Consider the following 22,295-nt stretch of genomic DNA (forward strand, 5'->3'; position numbering starts at 1 on the left):
AATTGGTGCAGAAAGACGCCATTGTTTTTAGGCAAAGTTTTGAAGGGAGTCAAGAATATAAATATGCATAATCAAGCTTAAATTTTTCCAACTGAAAACGCAGGAAATGAGAGTTTCATGCAATTCTTTAAGTTTGGATTTAAATAAAAAATAAAGTGCCACGCCACCACCGAACGGCTCCAAACCAGGCTAAAGGGTCGGAGCGTGGCCGGCAGAATCGGTCCCTTGCCTGGACACAAGGGCTTGGCTTCAAAAGACCGGGGGTGGGGTGGGGAGTGGTGTGGAAGCTGAACTGAAGGGATCAGAACCCTTACACTATGCATCAAATGAAGCCCGAGGGAGACAGAGGGTTTCCCGATCTAAGCAAGCCTACTGCGCGTGCACAGACCTGGGTGTGGTCCATATTGGGGAGAGAGACAAGAAGCTTGTCCTGCCTGCCGTTTTGAGCTTCTTGCAAAGGTACAATTTAATCATGGGGCAATACTGACAATGCCATACCTTGTGCAAGTCTTTTGCATTATGGTGCTGTGGAGGAGACAATTGATTTGACGTCATCGCAGGAGAAACCTCAGGGCCCGTAGGGTGATGGGCAGGAGGCCTTACCCACATCAGCTATATTGAAACAGGCATTCATACCTTCACCTGAGTGATGCAGAAGGCTGCGTTTCCGCAAAGAAATTGTAACTGAGATCCGAGAGTTAGCAAAAGCAGACATGCAACCTAGAAGCGTCAGGAGGACTGCTTTGACAGTTGAAGTGAAGGTTACAGTTGTACTGTCATTCTATGCAGCTGGATCATTCCACGCCACAACTGGGGAGATGTGTGCGCCATTTCTCAATATGCAACACATATCTGCATTCAGCAGGTGACTGCTGCACTATATGCCCGGAGGAATGACGACATAAAGTTCCCCAGGATCGCCCAGGCAATGTGTGACAAGGCTGTGGGCTTCTCCAGAATTGCTGGCTTCCCAAAGGTACAGGGCTGCATTGATTGTACCCACATCGCCTTGCATCGTGGAGGATTCAGAGATGTACAGGAACAGAAAAGACTCCATTCCGTTAATGTGCAACTCGTGTGTGACAATATGCATCATATCATGTCAGTTGATGCAAGATACTCTGGAAGCACCTATGATGCGTTCATCCTACACGAGAGTGCTATACCTGGCATGTTTCAGCAGCAGCCAGAAGGGCAGAGCTGGCAACTGGGAGACAAAGGGCACTGCCTCGTCACTTGGCTCATGACGCCCCTACGCGTAACCGGACGGAAACTGACCGGGAATACAACATGTCGCACATTGTGACGTGCAGCATAATAGAGGAGACCATTGGCATCTTGAAACAGCTTTGCCGATGACTGTACCATTCCAGAGGCTACTTACAATAATCCCGAGATTGTCGGTCAGTTCACTGTTGTGTGCTGCATGCCTTAGCCATCATGAGGCAGCAGCAGCTGATAGTAGAAGACCAACCTGAGGTTGAGAGTGGCTGATGATGAGGAAGATGTAGATGATGAGGAGGAGGATGAGGAAGCCATGCAATTACCTGAACCAGGAGCACAACGTCCGAGGGCAGGCAGTGGTGTACCCTTTAACGATTGCTCGAGCCTTATGCCAGCAGCTCATCCGTGAACACTTTGCTGCCTGAAGGCTCAGCGGCAACTATTCCACATGGACCATGTTTACTGTTTGGACCCGTTGCATAATATTGTGTTGATGGAACAAATAATGAAAATGATTCTTGTTTACTTCAAAAAGTTGTTAATAATGGAACAAAGTGGAAATTATTCAGTTATAATTTAACTGATATTTTATTCAAGTTTAACAAACATTTGTTTGTACTTAAATAAAAATATTCTTGTATCAAACTTTAAAGTTTTCAGTTGAGATCACTTACAAACTCAAGTTTTTAAGTTATGTAAATTTACAAGTTTAACAGTTACAACAGTAATAATAATAACAGCAAAGAAAGGCTGCACCCATCTCTCCTCCACCTTATTCCAAGACCACCCACTGCGCTTGGTCATGTTGACTGCACCCCTGCACGCAGGCGGTGGCGCAGTGTTTCTCAGGTTGGTACCAAGCGTATTCTTTTGAACATCTCAGGTAATGCGCACTTCTTGATTGTGTGGGGGGGGGGGGGCGGGGAGGTGACAGGCAGTAATGTGGCAGGCCCAGCTTGGGCCTCTTCAGAAGCTGGTCTGGTGATTGGAGTGGGAGTGGCAGTTGATTCTGTCAATGGGCACAGGGTCTGGGCGTGCTCCCTTATTGCAGCAGCTAACTCCGAAATTCCCTCCCTCATGCTCGCCGAGTGTCTCAGCTACCTGTGACATGCCCTCCCTCATGTTGAGCAACAGTGTGTCAACTACCTGCAACATTCCCTCCCTCATGTGCACGGACAGTATTCCCATTTCTCGAGAGAGTGTCGTTACTTCTCCCGACACCTCATCACCCACCCCACTGATGGTGTTCAGGAGTGGTCGCGTATGGTCAATACTCTCCATTCATTGCCATCATCTGAACCACATCTGTTAGATCCTGCACCTCAGGAGAGTGCTGTTGAGCTCTCCTTCCACTCCTCACCCTGGGTGTGGCTCGCTGCATCCCACTGGGACCTGCAGCTTCTGACTGTGGGAAACCAGGGAATGTCCCAGCAACACTTATACCACTCAGGAAAGGGGCTGGCACCTTAATGGCAGCACCTGCACCTCCTCCAAAGGGAGTGTAATAGTGGGGCTTCATCCATCACCTCCCCTTCCTCCTCACCCCCCATGGTCTGGGGGTGGGATTGGAAGATGTTCTCTTCTTCAGGCTTGTCCGCGTCAGAATCTTCTTCTGCATCGTCAGGGTTGGCCTCAAGTTCTGCAAAATATTAACAGAACAGACAAATGGTTAGTAGTAGAGGGGGCAGGATGGCATGAATAGGCACACAGTGCAAGCAGCAGGCTCATTTGAAGGACTATGATGAATGATAGCACATTGCATCAACTGAAGCGTTGCTGATGGAGACATCCCCATGAACTTTAGCATGGCTAGCCCGCGCAGTACTTAACATTTAGGAGAGGCAGACTGTGGGATTTGCAGGACTTACCCTCTCCCTCGAGTGTGGGCCCAGCTTGTGCAGTGGTGGTTGCTTTCAGATGGTCACATTTACAATTGCAATGCCAGTGAATAAATGAAAATATTACTTACACTTACTACTTGACCAAGGTCCTGCTATTTCTTTTTGCACTGGCCTCCAGACCTCGAGGTGGTCACCATTGCACAGTAATCTTCTGCAAGTTGGTTCCAGCGTTTCTTCATTTCTTTTGGTGAAACTAGTGACCTCTGCTGGTATCCAGCTCGTGCCATTTGGCCTCAATTACAGTAACCTGTGTCTCCACTTCATCCTGTAAGAAATTCTTGGTCCTTGAGCCGCATTGCATCTTGTATTGCAGCTCCGATTTTTCCAATGAGAATTCAATTTCTCACACACAACTGGCTCTTTAAAAATGGCCAATGGCAGACTGAGAACTGTACTGGGCATGCGCGCCCATAGCAATCACGTCAAAAACGTCTTTTTTTCACGCATGCGCAGAAGGGGGGGGGGTGGGTGGATCGTTTTTTCGGTGCAGGCATTAGGCTCCACCCCCTGAAGCTTCAGGACAGGCTGCGCTGCACCAATTTCAAAAAGTAGAATGGGGAAACTTGCTACTTATTTTTTTTTGGAGTAGTTGGGGCCAATAAAAAGGGCGTAACTCTGACAATACGCCAAAAAATGGCACGGGGAAAATTGAACTCAGTCTATGCTCATGTCTATTACAATTGTAGAGAGTAGCAGACTGACTTTGAGATCGAGACAGAACGACAGACATCTTTTTATGTATATATTTATGCAATATAGTCATGTAAAGCCAGAGGAACAAATATAATTTGCAGTTAGAGCAAACTATGGAATGGACATGAGAGTTAGTGATAGAAGGTATAAAAGGTGATGTGTCAAGAAACTCTGATTTGATCTAAGCAACATAAGCTCCATGCTGCAACCTACTCAGCCCCCAGGCAAGTGACATTTGTTAGTATCGTGAATTAAGAAAATGAACCAGATTGACTTAGATTACAAATTAGGACCTTCTCGTCAAACAGCATCGAAAAAGTTCAGTATAGGTTAGGCACAAACAGCACAGCTGAATTCCTTCCAAATGATTTTGGACAGAGTACTGGCTGAAGCACATCTGTAGGTATCAGAACATTCAACTCTGTTACTTAATGACTGCAAGATACTTAAATAGCTCCCATTGTTGAAAATCCCGTGCTTACAATGCCAGACAGTGATGCACACGTTGAATGACACCCACCATTACAATTCATCAAAAATATGGCAACAAAAAGCAGCCAGTGTAAGTCATTACTTGGAGTCATGATCCTTGACCAGAAGAGAATGAGAAGTTCTGCCATAGGATATGAGGAGAAATGGGAAAACTATGTTGACAAAACACTGGAGTTCATTCCAAGTCCAGAATTTTATCCAAAGTAACTTTAAAAAAGTTATCAATTTTACCTTCTCCCGAAGGCATCAGCTGCTAAACACCTTCTGGTATATGACCTACCCAAATAACCAGTAAACATGGCAAATTTAGTGAGGATGAGCTCAAGAGCAGCCTCAGTAGACAAATGTGCAGGTTAGAGAATTAGTATTGAATATGCTCCTTTGTGTGAGCTTTATAGTGAGTACAGCAAGCTATCCAATCACAGGGGGGGGGGGCTTACAGTCAAAGCCAGTCCTGTCCTCACCAGATGATTCACACATGCACACTCATCATTGGTACAAAAGCAAAATACCGCAGATGCTGAAAATCTGAAACAAACAAAAAATGTTGGAAATACTCAGATCAGGCAGCATCTGTGGCGAGAGAAACAGATTTAACATTTCTGACCTTTCATCAGAACTGGAAAATGATGTAGCTGTAACAGGTTTCAAGCAAGTTCAGGGGCAGGGAAAGGTGGGGGGATGGGAACAAAGAACAAAAGGAAAGGTCTGCCCTGCCTTCCACCCCATCAGACCTTTTATTTTCCAGTTCTGACAAAAGATCATCGACGTGAAACATTAATTCTGTTTCTCTCTTCACAGATGCTGTCTGATTTGAATATTTCCAACATTTCTTGTTTTTATCCCATCAGCTGTTGGGGAACAATCAGGAACAGGAGCGTTGGTTGATATTTGTCCTCTCCCTAAAACTATGCAGAGATCAGCTAACTCAGCTAAACCAAGGTTCAAACCGGAGACTAACCTATATGTGGCTTAGCTACTCACTGGCTCAGCAAGTTTAGTAACTGATGAAGCTTTTTAAGAACTACAGATTTACATGTTCATCGCAGCAATGAAGAGTGAACAATTGGCACTTCTTTCCATAAATTTATGTTGATGACAATTACAATTCTCAATAAATTTGAAGATAGATATACCAAGTCATGACATTTTAAAACACTGACTTACAGGTTGAAGAACAGCCTCATCTTCAGACATGGGCTCATCCACCAATTGTTGTGCATCCTGCTGCAAAATTAAAAGAAATACAGACAGTCATGCAATTTTTTTTATACCACCTGCAAATAACTTTTGAATTTAGTCAGAATTTTCTACCAAAAGAAAGTCCTATTGAACCTTACCAATCTGCTCCTGCTGCGAGGTAATCTTCACAGAAAGAACAGACTAAATGTGAAGAGCTTTATTTAGCAGAGATTTGATTCCACTATTTAGCCATAAGGACATGAACTTTCATAGTAATTTTTTTTAAAATCAGGAAACCAAAAATTGCTAACATCCAATGCAAACAACCTTTTGAAGATTGATTTAAAAGTTAATTGAAGTTCCATGTTTAAGTCACGTTCAAATATACTAGAAATTGACCTAGAATTGAGGACAAGAATGTATTGCATTTGAAGACAAATAATCCACTCTCCATTTGTTATACACCATTCACCATGAGTAACCTAGACCACAATAATGTCTCAAACTATTGAAGGAATTTGAGGACATGACTCATAAGGCATCACAATTTCAATCCCTGAATCAGACAAACTCCTCCAGTTTACAGCTGTATAAGTATATAGAGGACATGAAATTTCGGACTGATCTTCATGTTCAACATATGCAGCTCCATTCAACAGCAAAATTCTCAGTCCAAGACTAACCAAAGCTTTTCCATTTCTGATACGGACACAGACTTGAACAAGACTATTACATTATCCCAGGGGAATGGGAGTATTAGTGCAGTCACTAGGCTAGTTTACTGTATCGGTTCTAATAATGTGTGTCCTGGCCAATATTTATTCCTCAACCAACACCTAAAACAGATTATCTGACCATTATCACATTCTTGTTTGTGGGACTCTGCTCTGTGCAAATTGGCTGCCGCGTTTCCTACATTAAAACAGTGACTACACTTCAAAAGTACTTTACTGGCTGCAAAAGTGCTTTCGGACATAGATGTTGTGAAAGGCACTTTATAAATGCAAGTCTTTTTAAAAATAAATTATGGACAAAATAGCACACAAGCCAATACCCTTTAATGTCGTGTCAACGTGCATTGTGAGCAATACCTTTAATTCATTACCTCAAATTACTCCCACTAGAACCAGATGTGTAACCAACCTACTTCACTCTGGCATATAAGAATATAAGAAATAGGAGCAGGAGTAGGCCATACTGCCCCTCGAACCTGCTCCGCCATTTAATATGATCTTGGCTGATCTGATCATGGACACAGGTCCACTTTTCTGCCCGCTCCCCATAACCCCTTATTCCCTTGCCGGTTAAGAAACGGTCTATCTCTGGCTTAAATTTATTCAATGTCCCAGCTTCCACAGATCCACAACCCTCCCGAGAAAATAAATTTCTCTTCACTTCCGTTTTAAATGGGCGGCCCCTTATTCTAAGATTATGCCCCCTAGTTCTAGTCTCCCCCATCAGTGGAAACATTCTCTCTCTATCCACCTTGTCAAGCCCCCTCAATCTTATACGTTTCGATAAGATCACCTCTCTTTCTTCTGAATTCTAGTGAGTAGAGGCCCAACCTACTCAACCTTTCCTCATAAGTCAACCCCCTCATCTCTGGAATCAACCTAGTGAACCTTCTCTGAACTGCCTCCAAAGCAAGTATACCCTTTCGGAAATATGGAAACCAAAACTGCACGCAGTATTCCAGGTGTGGCCTCACCAATACCCTGTATAACTGTAGCAAGACTGACCTGCTTTTATACTCCATCACCATTGCAATAAAGGCCGAGATTCCATTGGCCTTCTTGATCACTTGCTGTAGCTGCATACTAACCTTTTGTGTTTCATGCGCAAGTACCCCCCAGGTCCCGCTGTACTGCAACACTTGCAATCTTTATATATTTAAATAATAACTTGCTCTTTGATTTTTCTGCCAAAGTGCATGACCTCACACTTTCCAACATTATACTCCATCTGCCAAATTTTTGCCCACTCACTTAGCCTGTCCATGTCCTTTTTCAGATTTTGTCTGGGGTAACTCTTTCCAAACACAAAGTCTAGAAGGACAGGAATTATAATTGCACTGCTGGGTATTTTTCACTTTCAAGGTATATTACAAGAAAAGTATTTTATTTGTTGACAATGATTCACTGAAATTTTGATTATTAATCTATAGTATCCCCTGATCTGTACTGAAACTATGGTAATCAGAGGGAATATTGTCAAGAGATAGTACAGTGCATAAAATTTCCAAGATCAAAAAAAATTCCAAGTAAACTGTCATATGACCACAATAATCTTTTTGCCCCTCAGATATTGGTTAGGTGGATCCTAGTTTAGATCCACTTGTGCCTGGATTAGTCTCCTACTGAGCAAGTCTACCAACTGGTATGACTCATTATCCATTTTCTTTACGGACTAGACCTCAATGCTGGAAAAGTATATAATCAGAGATGAACTGGGGCCCTTTCAGTTAAAAGAAACTTTGTGGCCATGAGAACTTCTGTGAAAAGCAAAACCGTGTAAATGCACTACAACCATCTTAACAGGAATAAGACCCTGGAGCATAAATTTCAAAAAGGGAAAGTCTTGCTTGACCTCATTGAAATTTTTGAAGAGGTAACAGAAAGTAGACAAAGGTAATGCAATATATGTAATTTATCTAGGTTTTCAAAAGTCTTCGATAAGGTACCACAATAATAGACTAATGAATAAGGTCAGAGCATGGGGAGTCAGGGGACAAGTAGCAGAATGGATAACTAGCTGGCCTCAAGACAAAAAGCAGAGAGTAAGGGTAAAGGGTTGCTATTCAGAGTGACAGAGGATGGGAAGTGGCGTTCCACAAGGATCAGAACTGGGACCACTGTTATTCACAATTTATATCAATGATTTATACACTGGAATCAAAAACACAATTTCTAAATTTGCAGATGACACCAAATTTTTTGGGGGGCAGGGAAGAGAGTCATTACTGAGGAGGACTGCAACAAATTACAAGACATTAATAAACTTGAAGAGCATATAATTGGCAAAAGAAATTCAACACGTGAGGTACCTGTATTACATTTTGATACAAAAAAAATGAGGTCACATATTGCTTGGAAAATACAAATCTAAATGGGGTAGAAGAGCAACGGGATCTCAGAGTACAAATACACAAATCACAAAGTAGCTACACAGGTTAATAAGGCCATTAAAAAAGCAAATTAGGGTTTATTTCTAGAGGAATTGAATAGAAAGGTAGAGAAGTTATGCTAAACTTATATCGAACTATGGTTAGACCACACTTGGAATACTGCGTACAATTCTGGTTGCCATATTATAAAAAGGATATAAGGGCACTGGAGAGGGTGCAAAAAAGATTTGCAAGGATGATCCGAGAAATGTAAGAGTATACCCATCAGGAAAGGATGAACAGGCTGGGTCTCTTTTCTCTTGAAAAGGGAAGGCTTGGGGGAGACCCAACAGAGGTCTTTAAAATTATGAACGGTATTGATAGAGTAGATAGAATTTTTCCACTGTGGGGAACAGCAAGGCTATCAATACAAGATAGTCATCAAGAAATCAAATAGGGAATTCAGAAGGAACTTCTTTACCGAGAGTATGGTGAGAGTGTGGAACTTGCCACCACAGGTATCAGGTGAAGTGAATAGTATAGATGCATTTAAGGGGAGGCTAGATAAGCATATAGGGAGCAGGGAATAGAGGATTATGCTGATAAGAGTTAGATGAGGAAAGACAGGAGGAGGCTTGAGTGGAGCATAGACACCGGTATGGACTGGTTGGGCCGAATGGCCTGTTTTGGTGCCATGTCCTATGTTAATGCGAGGAGGGAGAATGTGGTTTAGAATGCGTGATAATGCAAACGGCAGTGTTTCCTAGGACAAGGACCTGCCTTTTAAACCAGTTATTTTTCAGTTGACCCAATAAACTAGAAAGAAGGTAGTCCAGAATAAACAATGGCTTTAAAACCACTGAACTGTGGTTGTATTTCTATGTAACATCTAATCATGCATTACTCCCATTTTTCTTGGAGATTTTTAGTTCAGTGTCAGCACGTTGAAAACTAGCACACAGCCAGAACAATGGGCTTGGAGCTTCAAAAATGTTGAGGGGTGTTCTAATTGAGGTATTTAAAATGATTAAGGGATTTGATAGGGTAGATACAGAAAAATGATTTCCTCTGGCGAGGTATCCAGAAAAGGGGACATAATCTTAAAATTAGAGCTAGGCCATTTAGGAATGAAATCAGGAAGCACTTTTTCCACACAAAAGTTAGTGGAAATCTGGAACTTGTTCCTCCAAAAGGCTGCGGATGCTGGGTTAATTGAAATTTTCATGATAGAGACAGATTGATTTTTGTTGGGAAAGAGCATCAAGGGATATGACACAAAGGTAGGTAAATGGAGTCGAGGTGCAGATCATGCATGATCTAACTGAATGGTGGAACAGGGTCAAGGGGCTGAATAGTTTACTCCTGTTCCTATGTTTCTAAACCCAAGCACCGTGGAGAAAGGTTTTGGTCAGAAGATCCTGAAGCTCGCACCTAACAGACTAACATCTCCACTGGACGGTTCTGTGTCATTGGTTTACAGCCCCAGCAAAACATGTTGTAGTGAAATGAGAGGAATCTGTGATGGACTTAACAGACTGCACAAAACAAACAGGCAGAGCTGACAATAATGTCTAAAGCACTTTCATAACCAACAGGAATCTGCCTTTATTGTGCTAATAAAAGATCCTGAGTCAGCTTCCTCCCCGTGGAGTGGTGGGACAATAGACTTCATTCCCTTCCCTCCTCTCCTCTCCTCTCATTGAGCTGCCAAACTAAACTGTGCTGCAGAGGGAAAGATCAAGTAGAAGCCAAGCAATTCTTCATAGAAGAGGGAAAAACATGGGCCTTCTACCAACTTGGTCCTTCAGCAAAGCTGCTCAATCAGTCATTCTCAGCAGCTGGTTGAAAGCAACTCTGCTGAAGGACAGAGTTGCTCACCATTCACACAAGGCTCAACAAGACCATGAGGATACAAGTAGAAAGGGTGGAGAAATTTGTTTTAAAAATTACCGAAGAGTTAACATTACATTATTGAATGGCATAACTTTGGGTACACAAACTACACAGGTGAATGACTAAAGCATCAGACAAGTTATGGAGAAACCCTCATGTGCTACAATAAAAAAATACCTCCTTATCTGGACCTGAAACGAGGACCCCTAAATCACAAGTATGTTGTAACAACACGAAAAAATTAAAGAATCTCACCATCAGGACCCCATCCAAAGACTCGGGGGACAAAAGTCTTGTGTTCCTGATCCACCACCAGAAGTTCGGTGGGTCAGGAGAGGGGAAGACCTCCAGCCACCAACTCTTAATGTTGATGCTGCCCCAGAAGGTCATTTCCAAAGTTGGGACCAGGTGCCCACACCAGTAAATGTGCAAGAAAACCACACTCTCCAATGGGCAAGTGGCAGTCAGGTCAGCACTAAGAGGGACAAAATGCACTACAGTTATAGCCACAGAGAATGCCCTGCATGACTTTGGTACAGTAGGAGGGCCTGAGGGATGGACTAAAGAAAAAAAAGAGATTTTTTTTAGAATGCAAAAGGCTTTTTTTCTCCCTTCTCTTCAGTCCATCCCACTGCCGCTCCCACAGCACCCAAACAATCTTAAACAAAGCCATGTATAACATTTTCCAACTACAACTGTAGTACATTAACTGCTCTGCAACATCTCATACAGAAAACCATGCTATTCTCCTGTAATACCTGTCCTCTGTTGTCCAGCTCAAAAGGGACAGCCCTTGCTTGATTCCATATCTTATAGAAACATAGAAAAATAGGTGCAGGAGTAGGCCATTCGGCCCTTCGAGCCTGCACCGCCATTCAATAAGATCATGGCTGATCATTCCTTCAGTACCCCTTTCCTGCTTTCTCTCCATACCCCTTGATCCCCTTCACCATAAGAGCCATATCTAACTCCCTCTTGAATATATCCAATGAACTGGCATCAACAACTCTCTGCGGCAGGGAATTGCACAGGTTAACAACTCTCTGAGTGAAGAAGTTTCTCCTCATCTCAGTCCTAAATGGCCTATCCCTTATCCTAAGACTGCGTCCCCTGGTTCTGGACTTCCCCAACATCGGGAACATTCTTCCTGCATCTAACTTGTCCAGTCCCATGAGAATCTTATACGTTTCTATTGAGATCCCCTCTCATCCTTCTAAACTCCAGTGTATAAAGGCCCAGTTGATCCAGTCTCTCCTCATATGTCAGTCCAGCCATCCCTGGAATCAATCTGGTGAACCTTCACTGCAATAGCAAGAACATCCTTCCTAAGATTAAGAGACCAAAACTGAATACAATATTCCAGGTGAGGCCTCACTAAGGCCCTGTACAACTGCAGTAAGACCTCCCTGCTCCGACACTCAAATCCCCTAGCTATGTAGGCCTTCTTCACCGCCTGCTGTACCTGCATGCCAACTTTCAACGACTGATGAACCATGACACCCAGGTCTCATTGCACCTCCCCTTTTTCTAATCTGCCACCATTCAGATAATATTCTGCCTTTGTGTTTTTGCCCACAAAGTGGATAACCTCACATTTATCCACATTATACTGCATCTGCCATGCATTTGCCCACTGCCTAACCTGTCCAAGTCACCCTGCAGCCTCTTTGCGTCCTCCTCACAGCTCACACCGCCACCCAGCTTAGTGTCATCTGCAAATTTGGAGATATTACACTCAATTCCTTCATCTAAATCGTTAATGTACATTGTAAAGAGCTGGGGTCCCAGCATTGAGCCCTGCGGCACTCCACTAGTCATTGCCTGCCATTCTGAAAAGGACCCGTTTATCCCGACTCTCTGCCTATCTGCTAAACAGTTCTCTATCCACGTCAGTACATTACCCCCAATACCATGTGCTTTGATTTTGCACACCAATCTCTTGTGTGTGACCTTGGCAAAAGCCTTTTGAAAGTCCAAATACACCACATCCACTGGTTCTCCCTTGTCCACTCTGCTAGTTACATCCTCAAAAAACTCCAGAAGATTCGTCAAGCATGATTTCCCTTTCACAAATCCATGCTGACTTGGACCGATCCTGTTACTGCTTTCCAAATGCGCTGCTGTTTCATCCTTAATGATTGATTCCAACATTTTCCCCACTACTGATGTCAGGCTAACCGGTCGATAATTACCCGTTTTCTCTCTCCCTCCTTTCTTTTTTTAAAAAGTGGTGTTACATTAGCTACCCTCCAGTCCACAGGAACTGATCCAGATTCAATAGACTGTTGGAAAATGATCACCAATGCATCCACTATTTCTAGGGCCACTTCCTTAAGTACTCTGGGATGCAGACTATCAAGCTCCAGGGATTTATCAGCCTTCAATCCCATCAATTTCCCCAACACAAGTTCCCACCTAATAAGGATATCCTTCAGTTCCTCCTTCTCACTAGACCCTCAGTCCCCTAGTACCTCCGGAAGGTTACTTGTGTCTTCCTTCGTGAAGACAGAACCAAAGTATTTGTTCAATTGGTCTGCCATTTCTTTGTTCCCCATTATAAATTCACCTGAATCAGACTGCAAGGGACCTACATTTGTCTTCACTAATCTTTTTCTCTTCACATATCTATAGAAGCTTTTGCAGTCAGTTTTTATGTTCCCGGCAAGCTTCCTCTCATACTGTTTTCCCCCTCTTAATTAAACCCTTTGTCCTCCTCTGCCGAATTCTAAATTTCTCCCAGTCCTCAGGTTTGCTGCTTTTTCTCACCAATTTATATGCCTCTTCCTTGGATTTAACACTATCCTTAATTTCGCTTGTTAGCCACAGTTGAGCCACCTTCCCCGTTTTATTTTTACTCCAGACAGGGAAGTACGATTGTTGAAGTTCATCCATGTGATCTTTAAATGTTTGCCATTGCCTATCCACCGTCAACCCTTTAAGTATCATTTGCCAATCTATTCCAGCCAATTCACGCCTCATACCGTCAAAGTTACCTTTCCTTAAGTTCAGGACCCTAGTTTCTGAATTAACTGTCACTCTCCATCTTAATAAAGAATTCTACCATATTATGGTCACTCTTCCCCAAGGGGCCTCGCACAACAAGATTGCTAATTAGTCCCTTCTCATTACACATCACCCAGTCTTGGATGGCCAGCTCTCTAGTTGGTTCCGACATATTGGTCAAGAAAAGCATCCCTAATACACTCCAGGAAATCTTCCTCCATCGCATTGCTACCAGTTTGGTTAGCCCAATCAATATGTAGATTACAGTCGCCCATGATAACTGCTGTACCTTTATTGCACGCATCCTTTATTTCTTGTTTGATGCTGTCCCCAACCTCACTACTACTGTTTGGTGGTCTGTAAACAACTCCCACTAGCATTTTCTGCCCTTTGGAATTCTGCAGCTCCACCCATACCGATTCATCATCCAAGCTAATGTCCTTCCTTACTGTTGCATTAATTTCCTCTTCAACCAGCAATGCCACCCCACCTCCTATTCCTTTCTGTCTATCCTTCCTAAATGTTGAATACCCCTGGATGTTGAGTTCCCAGCCTTGGTCATCCTGGAGCCATGTCTCCGTGATGCCAATTACATCATATCCGTTAACTGCTATTTGCGCAGTTAATTTGTCCACCTTATTCCGAATACTCCTCGCATTGAGGCACAGAGCCTTCAGGCTTGTCTTTTTAACACACTTGCCCCTTCAGGATTTTGCTGTAATGTGGCCCTTTTTGTTTTTGGCCTTGGGTTTCACTGCCCTCCACTTTTACTATTCTCCTTTCTATCTTTTGCTTCTGCCTCCATTTTATTTCCCTCTGTCTCCCTGCATAGGTTCCCATCCCCCCTGCCATATTAGTTTAACTCCTCCCCAACAGCACGAGCAAACACTCCCCCCCCCCAGGACATTGGTTCCGGTCCTGCCCAGGTGCAGACCGCCCAGTTTGTACTGGTTCCACCTCCCCCAGAACCGGTTCCAATGCCCCAGGAATTTGAATCCCTCCCTTCTGCACCACTCCTCAAGCCACATATTCATTTGAGCTATCCTGCGATTCCTACTCTGACTAGCACATGGCACTGGTAGCAATCCTGAGATTACTACTTTTGAGGTCCTACTTTTTAAATTTAGCTCCTAGCTCCCTAAATTTGTCTCGTAGGACCTCATCCTGTTTTTTTTAAACCTATATCGTTGGTACCTATATGTACCACGACAACTGGCTGTTCACCCTCCCTTTTCAGAATGCCCTGCACCCACCATCCTGGAGTCTTGTTTGCGGCTGCAGAAACGCCTATCTATTCCCCTTACAATCGAAGCCCCGATCACTATAGCTCTCCCACTCTTTTTCCTGCCCTCCTGTGCAGCAGAGCCACCCACGGTGCCATGAACTTGGCTGCTGCTGCTCTCCCCTGATGAGTCATCCCCCTCAACAGTACCCAAAGCGGTGTATCTGTTTTGCAGGGGATGACCTCAGGGGATCCTTGCACTACCTTCCTTGCACTGCTCTTCCCATTCCCTATCTGGTTCTGTACCTTTAACCTGCACAAAGACCAACTCGCTAAACGTGCTATTCACATCATGCTCTGCATCGTGGATGCTCCAGAGTAAATCCACCCACAGCTACAGTGCCTCAATGCGGTCTGTCAGGTGCTGCAGACGGATGCACTTCCCGCATATGTCGTCGTCAGGGACACTGGAAGCATCCCTGACTTCCCACATAGTACAGGAGGCGCATAACAGTGTCCGAGCTCTCCTGCCATGACTTAACCCCTAGATTAACTTAATTGGCAACAATAATGCTAAACGGTTACCTACTGATAAAGGAAAAAAGGAAAACTACTCACCAGCCATTAAAACAGATTATCTGGTCATTATCACATTGTTGTTTGTGGGAGCTTGCTGCGCTTCCTACATTACAATAGCGATTACACTTCAAAAGTATTTAATTGGCTGAAAGACGCTATATAAATACAAGTCTTTCTTTCTTCCTCCCTACCAGACACACAAATGAATAAGGCGAGTGTTATTAACAAAAAGGCATCAGCTACGAAAAACACTCCGACAGAAATAGCTGATCTTCCACTGGGAATAAAACAGTGTTTTACTGAATAACCAACTGGCAGAAACAGCTGATCTGTTATTCAGGAATAAAGTATACCAGCAGATTTTCTACTTTCAGTGGGAGGTCATATCCTTGCTCAGCTGAATCTGAAAACACTGGAGAGCATTACCTGTGGTTTGCTGAATTTGGTTAACATTTTAATGGGATGGATGCATAATTGGCAGATTTTCTTGGATTAACGAGGATAGAATTACCTGTCAGACATTGCCAAGGCCTACCAAAATGTTTTTGTTCAGGAGTGACTGACAGCTGTGTTTTATCTATCTATATATTAGTTTAATATTTTTTACCAATTGTCAACAGGAGTTTACGACAAGCTGCCATGAGACCTGCGACTTCATGAGCAGTGATTTCAGGATTTATTGTACTGAATGATATGATAACTACCAACTTCAAAATACATGCAATTTTAAAGTCAGTAGAATTTAATTGCAGGACAATGCAAGGCAACAAGACTGAGCAGGTCACTAAGCAGTAAGAGAACAAATCAAAAGGGGTCATTGCCATTGAAAGTTACTACTGAATAACCAACAAGATAGGGTAAACTGCTTCACTACTCATGACAAATGAACCTTCTGTTACATGGATCAGTTTCAATTCTGCATAAAGAACACATCCAATGTGTCTATAGGATGCAAAGCATTCTAATTAATTAAAAATTTGTTCTGAATCAATCAAATCCCTGAGGGGAAAAAAAACAATCCAGAAGCCATGACAAACACATCCCCATCCCATCTTTCTTCACGTCATAAAGGCCCCAACGTACAAAACTTACTTCTTTATAGCTCCTCCTTTACTTTACCTTGTTCCTCCCTTGACATTTCATGTTACAGATCTTGGCTCTTATGTTATACTCCCCCAAACATCCATTCTTAACCCTAATTCTTTTTCAAGACTTTGCACATGGCTGACTCCCTGCACATTACGTCAGTGCTGCTTATAGGCAACATTGTGCTGCTTACAGGCAACATCGTGCCCCTAATTGGCATGTTCCATTTCCGGTTTCTTTTTGAACACTTAAGTATGGAGCCTTACTTGAGTCAGAAAATGGGGGAGCAGCAAGGTATGTCACAGTCAGACTGACATCCTGAGACCAGGGAACAAGACTTCAATCTGGGGAGAAAAATAGCTAAGAAAAAACCAAGCAAAAAAAACCACATTAAATGACAAGATCATCAAGGGAGGGAGAAAGAGGAAGGCAAGATAGAAACAAGGCCCCAAGTTTCCACATGATTTGCTCCTAATTTTTAGGAGCAACTGGTGTAGAACGGAGTATCTTAGAAATCGGAATTCTCCACATTTAGTTTGCTCCAGTTCTAGTCAGTTAGAACAGTTTCACTTTGGAACAGAATTTTTTTTTCCAAAAGGGGGCGCGTCCGGCCACTTACGCCTGATTTCAAAGTTTCGTGAGTGAAAACTTACTCCAAACTAGCTTAGAATGGAGTAAGTGAAGATTTTTGTACGCTCGAAAAAACCTTGTCTACACTTTAGAAAATCAGGCGTAGGTTACAAATTAGGCGTAGGGAATGAGGTGGGGGCGGAGTGGGGGGGGGGGGGGGGGAGGGAAGTCATTAAATTCTACAATCAATCCTTAGTTATACTTATACAAATATTATACAAATAAATCCAACCTGAATAAAAATTTATAAGCAAAGAAAAGACTAAATAAACCATGTTCCTACCTGTGTGAAATAGCATCAGCCTTCGAGCTGCTGTGCTTCAGGCAGGCCTTTCATGTTGGAGACAGGCAGGGGTGTGGCGTCAGTGTCTCGACGGCAGCGGCAGCAAGCTTCGAGCTGAGCTGCAGTGCTTGAGGCAGGCCTTCATTCAATGGCCACGAAGAAGCAGCACCGGACGGACCCGAGGCCATTCGGCCATGAGATATCAGCGGCGTCAGTGGCTGGCCGGCAGCCGAAGAATCAACACCTGACACACGCAGCTCTTTATGGTGCTTGAGGCCATTCGGCCACGCTTTAGGGGCGGCGTCAGTGGCTCAACGGCAGCCGAAGATACAGCAGCAGCCTTCGAGCTGTGAGGGGGACTGAGGCCATTTGGACAGGGAGAGGCAGCCACATCGACAGTTTTATATTTAAATTTGCAGAATGGGTGCTGCATTGTCAACACCACGTATTATTGCAAAGTTGAATTGGCACTCTTATTTCTCCAAACACAGTCCTTACTTTGCATGCACCAATGCAGCACTGGTTCTGCAAGTTTAGCAGTGAAAAGCTGAACTCACTGATTTCAGCAGGTGATTTATTCAGCAGTGCTGCTAAAAGCACTCCCTCACACACAGAAATATCAAAAAAAAATTAAATTACAAGCCTTTGCAGGGGTCCAAGAAACAAATCTTCACTTTTTCTGCAGTATTTTTAAAAATGGCCGAGTGCCAATGTGTGTGTGAGACTGCGCGTGCGCGCACGCTCCAACGCGCACGCGCAGGGTTGTCAGCACCACGAAGGCTAATTTAAATTGTACCCGCCCCCTGCTACTTAGAAAATAGGCGCGAGTGTTAGGCTCCGCCCCCTGCCAAGGAGCTCGAGAATATCGGACATTTTTTTTAGGCGCAGTTTTCGGCGCGAAAAACAGGCGCCCAGCTCGGAACGAAACTTGGGGCCATTGAAGGAGAACATAGGAAATGCTCAATGAAAAAAGACCAAGGTCAGTCTAGTTTGCCTTCTGTGGTCACATGATACATCAATAATGGATTTGTTGACTAATCATAGCAAGCAATCTCCATTAGTCTACAATAGACCCAGTCATGATGCAAGAAAAACCTCAGTGGTGAGCTTTGGGAACCATAGGTCCAAAGTCACCATGTCCTCCCAAGCATGCTAGTTATCACACATCATGCCTCAAATTATTGAGATTGTGGAGAAAAGGAATAGGGAAGATCAAAGGACAAGGGGAAAGACGAGGGGAACCGATTCTGGGGGAGATGGGACCAGTACAAACTGGACGGTCTGCACCTGGGCAGGACTGGAACCAAGGTACTGGGGGAGTGTTTGCCAGCGCTGTTGGGGAGGGTTTACACTAATATGGCAGGGGGATGGGAATCTATGCAGGGAGACAGGTGGAAGTAAAATGGGGGCAGAAGCAAAAGGTAGAAAGGAGATAAGGAAAGGTCGAGGGCAGAGAAATCAAAGGCAAAAATCAAAAAGGGCCACATTACAGCATAATTCTCAAAGGGCAAAGAGTGTTTAAAAAAAACACCCTGAAGGCTGTGTGTCACAATGCAAGGAGCATTCCGAATAAGGTGGATTAATTAACTGCACAGATAGCTGTTAACGGATATGATGTAATTGGGATTACGGAGACATGGCTCCAAGGTTACCAAGGCTGGGAACTCAACATCCAGGGGCATTCGATATTCAGGAAGGACAGACAGAAAGAAAAAGGAGGTGGGGTAGTGTTGCTGGTTGAAGAGGAGATTAACGCAATAGTAAGGAAGGACATTAGCTTGGATGACGTGGAATCTGTACAAGTAGAGCTGCGGAACACCAAAGGGCAGAAAACGCTAGTGGGAGTTGTGTACAGACCACCAAACGGTGGTAATGAGGTTGTGGATGGCATCAAATGGGAAATTAGGGATCCGTGCAATAAAGGGACAGCAGTTATATGGGTGACTTTAATCTACATATAGATTGTGCTAACCAAACTGGTAGCAATATGATGGAGGAGGATTTCCTGGAGTGGATGGTTTTCTAGACCAATATGTCGAGGAACCAACGAGAGAGCAGGCCATCCTAGACTGGGTCCTGTGAAATCAGAGAGGATTAATTAGCAATCTTGTTGTGCGAGGTCCCTTGGGGAAGAGTGAGCATAATATGGTAGAATTCTTCATTAAGATGGAGAGTGACACAGATAATTCAAAGACTAGGGTCCTGAACTTAAAGAAAGGTAACTTCGATGGTATGAGAGGTGAATTGGCTAGGATAGACTGGCGAATTATACTTAAAGGGTTGACGGTGGATAGGCAATGCCAGACATTTAAAGATCACATGGATGAACTTCAACAATTGTACATCCCTGCCTGGCGTAAAAATAAAACGGGGAAGGTGGCTCAACCGTGGCTAACAAGAGAAATTAGGGATAGTGTTAAATCCAAGGAAGAGACATATAAATGGGCCAGAAAAAGCAGCAAACCTAAGGACAGGGAGAAATTTATAATTCAGCAGAGGAGGACAAAGGGTTTAATTAGGAGGGGGAAAATAGAGTACGAGAGTACGCTTGTGGGTAACACAAGAACTGACTGCAAAAGCTTCTATAGATACGTGAAGAAAAAACTAGTGAAGACTTGCAGTCAGAATCAGGTGAATCTATAATGGGGAACAAAGAAATGGCAGACCAATTGAACAAATACTTGGGTTCTGTCTTAACTAAGGAAGACACAAATAACCTTCTGGAAATACTAGGGAACCGAGGATCTAGCGAGGAGGAGGAACTGAAGGAAATCCTTATTAGTCAATAAATTGTGTTAGGGAAATTGATGGGATTGAAGGCAGATAGCCTGCATCCCAGAGTACTTAAGGAAGTGGCCCTAGAAATAGTGGACGCATTGGTGGTCATTTTCCAACATTCTATAGACTCTGGATCAGTTCCTATGGATTGGAGGGTAGCTAAAAAGGAGGGAGAGAGAAAACAGGGAATTATAGACGGTTAGCCTGACATCAGCAATGGGGAAAATGTTGGAATCAATTGTTAAAGACGTAACAGCTGCACATTTGGAAAACAGAGACAGGATCAGTCCAAAACTTCCAGAATTTTTTGAGGATGTATCGAGAAGAGTGGACAAGACAAGGGAGAAGCAGTGGATGTGGTGTACTTGGGGAGAGGGGGGGGGAGGCAAGCAAGGAGAGGGGGGGGGGGGGGGAGGCAAGGAGAGGGGGGGGGGGGGGAGGCAAGGAGAGGGGGGGGGGGAGGCAAGGAGAGGGGGGGGGGGAAGATTTTTTGAGGATGTATCGAGAAGAGTGGACAAGACAAGGGAGAAGCAGTGGATGTGGTGTACTTGGGGAGAGGGGGGGGGGGGGAGGCAAGCAAGGAGAGGGGGGGGGGGAGGCAAGGAGAGGGGGGGGGAGGCAAGGAGAGGGGGGGGGGGGAAGGAGAGGGGGGGGGGGAAGGAGAGGGGGGGGGGGAAGGAGAGGGGGGGTGGGAAGGAGAGGGGGGGGTGGGAAGGAGAGGGGGGGTGGGAAGGAGAGGGGGGGGTGGGAAGGAGAGGGGGGGGTGGGAAGGAGAGGGGGGGGTGGGAAGGAGAGGGGGGGGTGGGAAGGAGAGGGGGGGGTGGGAAGGAGAGGGGGGGGTGGGAAGGAGAGGGGGGGGTGGGAAGGAGAGGGGGGGGTGGGAAGGAGAGGGGGGGGTGGGAAGGAGAGGGGGGGGTGGGAAGGAGAGGGGGGGGTGGGAAGGAGAGGGGGGGGTGGGAAGGAGAGGGGGGGGTGGGAAGGAGAGGGGGGGGTGGGAAGGAGAGGGGGGGGTGGGAAGGAGAGGGGGGGGTGGGAAGGAGAGGGGGGGGTGGGAAGGAGAGGGGGGGGTGGGAAGGAGAGGGGGGGGTGGGAAGGAGAGGGGGGGGTGGGAAGGAGAGGGGGGGGTGGGAAGGAGAGGGGGGGGTGGGAAGGAGAGGGGGGGGTGGGAAGGAGAGGGGGGGGTGGGAAGGAGAGGGGGGGGGTGGGAAGGAGAGGGGGGGGGTGGGAAGGAGAGGGGGGGGTGGGAAGGAGAGGGGGGGGGTGGGAAGGAGAGGGGGGGGTGGGAAGGAGAGGGGGGGGTGGGAAGGAGAGGGGGGGGTGGGAAGGAGAGGGGGGGGTGGGAAGGAGAGGGGGGGGTGGGAAGGAGAGGGGGGGGTGGGAAGGAGAGGGGGGGGTGGGAAGGAGAGGGGGGGGTGGGAAGGAGAGGGGGGGGTGGGAAGGAGAGGGGGGGGTGGGAAGGAGAGGGGGGGGTGGGAAGGAGAGGGGGGGGTGGGAAGGAGAGGGGGGGGTGGGAAGGAGAGGGGGGGGTGGGAAGGAGAGGGGGGGGTGGGAAGGAGAGGGGGGGGTGGGAAGGAGAGGGGGGGGTGGGAAGGAGAGGGGGGGGTGGGAAGGAGAGGGGGGGGTGGGAAGGAGAGGGGGGGGTGGGAAGGAGAGGGGGGGTGGGAAGGAGAGGGGGGGGTGGGAAGGAGAGGGGGGGGTGGGAAGGAGAGGGGGGGGTGGGAAGGAGAGGGGGGGGTGGGAAGGAGAGGGGGGGGTGGGAAGGAGAGGGGGGGGTGGGAAGGAGAGGGGGGGGTGGGAAGGAGAGGGGGGGGTGGGAAGGAGAGGGGGGGTGGGAAGGAGAGGGGGGGTGGGAAGGAGAGGGGGGGGTGGGAAGGAGAGGGGGGGGTGGGAAGGAGAGGGGGGGGTGGGAAGGAGAGGGGGGGGTGGGAAGGAGAGGGGGGGGTGGGAAGGAGAGGGGGGGGTGGGAAGGAGAGGGGGGGGTGGGAAGGAGAGGGGGGGGTGGGAAGGAGAGGGGGGGGTGGGAAGGAGAGGGGGGGGTGGGAAGGAGAGGGGGGGGTGGGAAGGAGAGGGGGGGGTGGGAAGGAGAGGGGGGGGTGGGAAGGAGAGGGGGGGGTGGGAAGGAGAGGGGGGGGTGGGAAGGAGAGGGGGGGTGGGAAGGAGAGGGGGGGGGTGGGGTGGGAAGGAGAGGGGGGGGTGGGAAGGAGAGGGGGGGGTGGGAAGGAGAGG

General features: G+C 46.0%; 1 protein-coding gene across 6 annotated transcripts in view; it reads right to left on the bottom strand.

Moving 5' to 3' along the window:
- The window catches only part of LOC139276257 (ribosomal protein S6 kinase alpha-3), a 169,985-nt gene that overhangs the window by 130,456 nt on the left and 17,234 nt on the right, over positions 1-22,295 (bottom strand). For 4 of the 6 annotated variants that reach the window (XM_070893979.1, XM_070893978.1, XM_070893976.1 and 1 more), the window contains one exon: positions 5,478-5,537. In XM_070893979.1, the coding sequence (XP_070750080.1) occupies positions 5,478-5,507 (30 nt within the window). In that variant the 5' untranslated portion in view covers positions 5,508-5,537. The remainder of the gene's footprint in view (positions 1-5,477; positions 5,538-22,295) is intronic. The other 2 variants (XM_070893977.1, XM_070893975.1) reach the window with 1 other exon arrangement.

Source organism: Pristiophorus japonicus, chromosome 11 (assembly GCF_044704955.1).
Source record: "Pristiophorus japonicus isolate sPriJap1 chromosome 11, sPriJap1.hap1, whole genome shotgun sequence".
Taxonomy (NCBI): Eukaryota; Metazoa; Chordata; class Chondrichthyes; family Pristiophoridae; genus Pristiophorus; species Pristiophorus japonicus.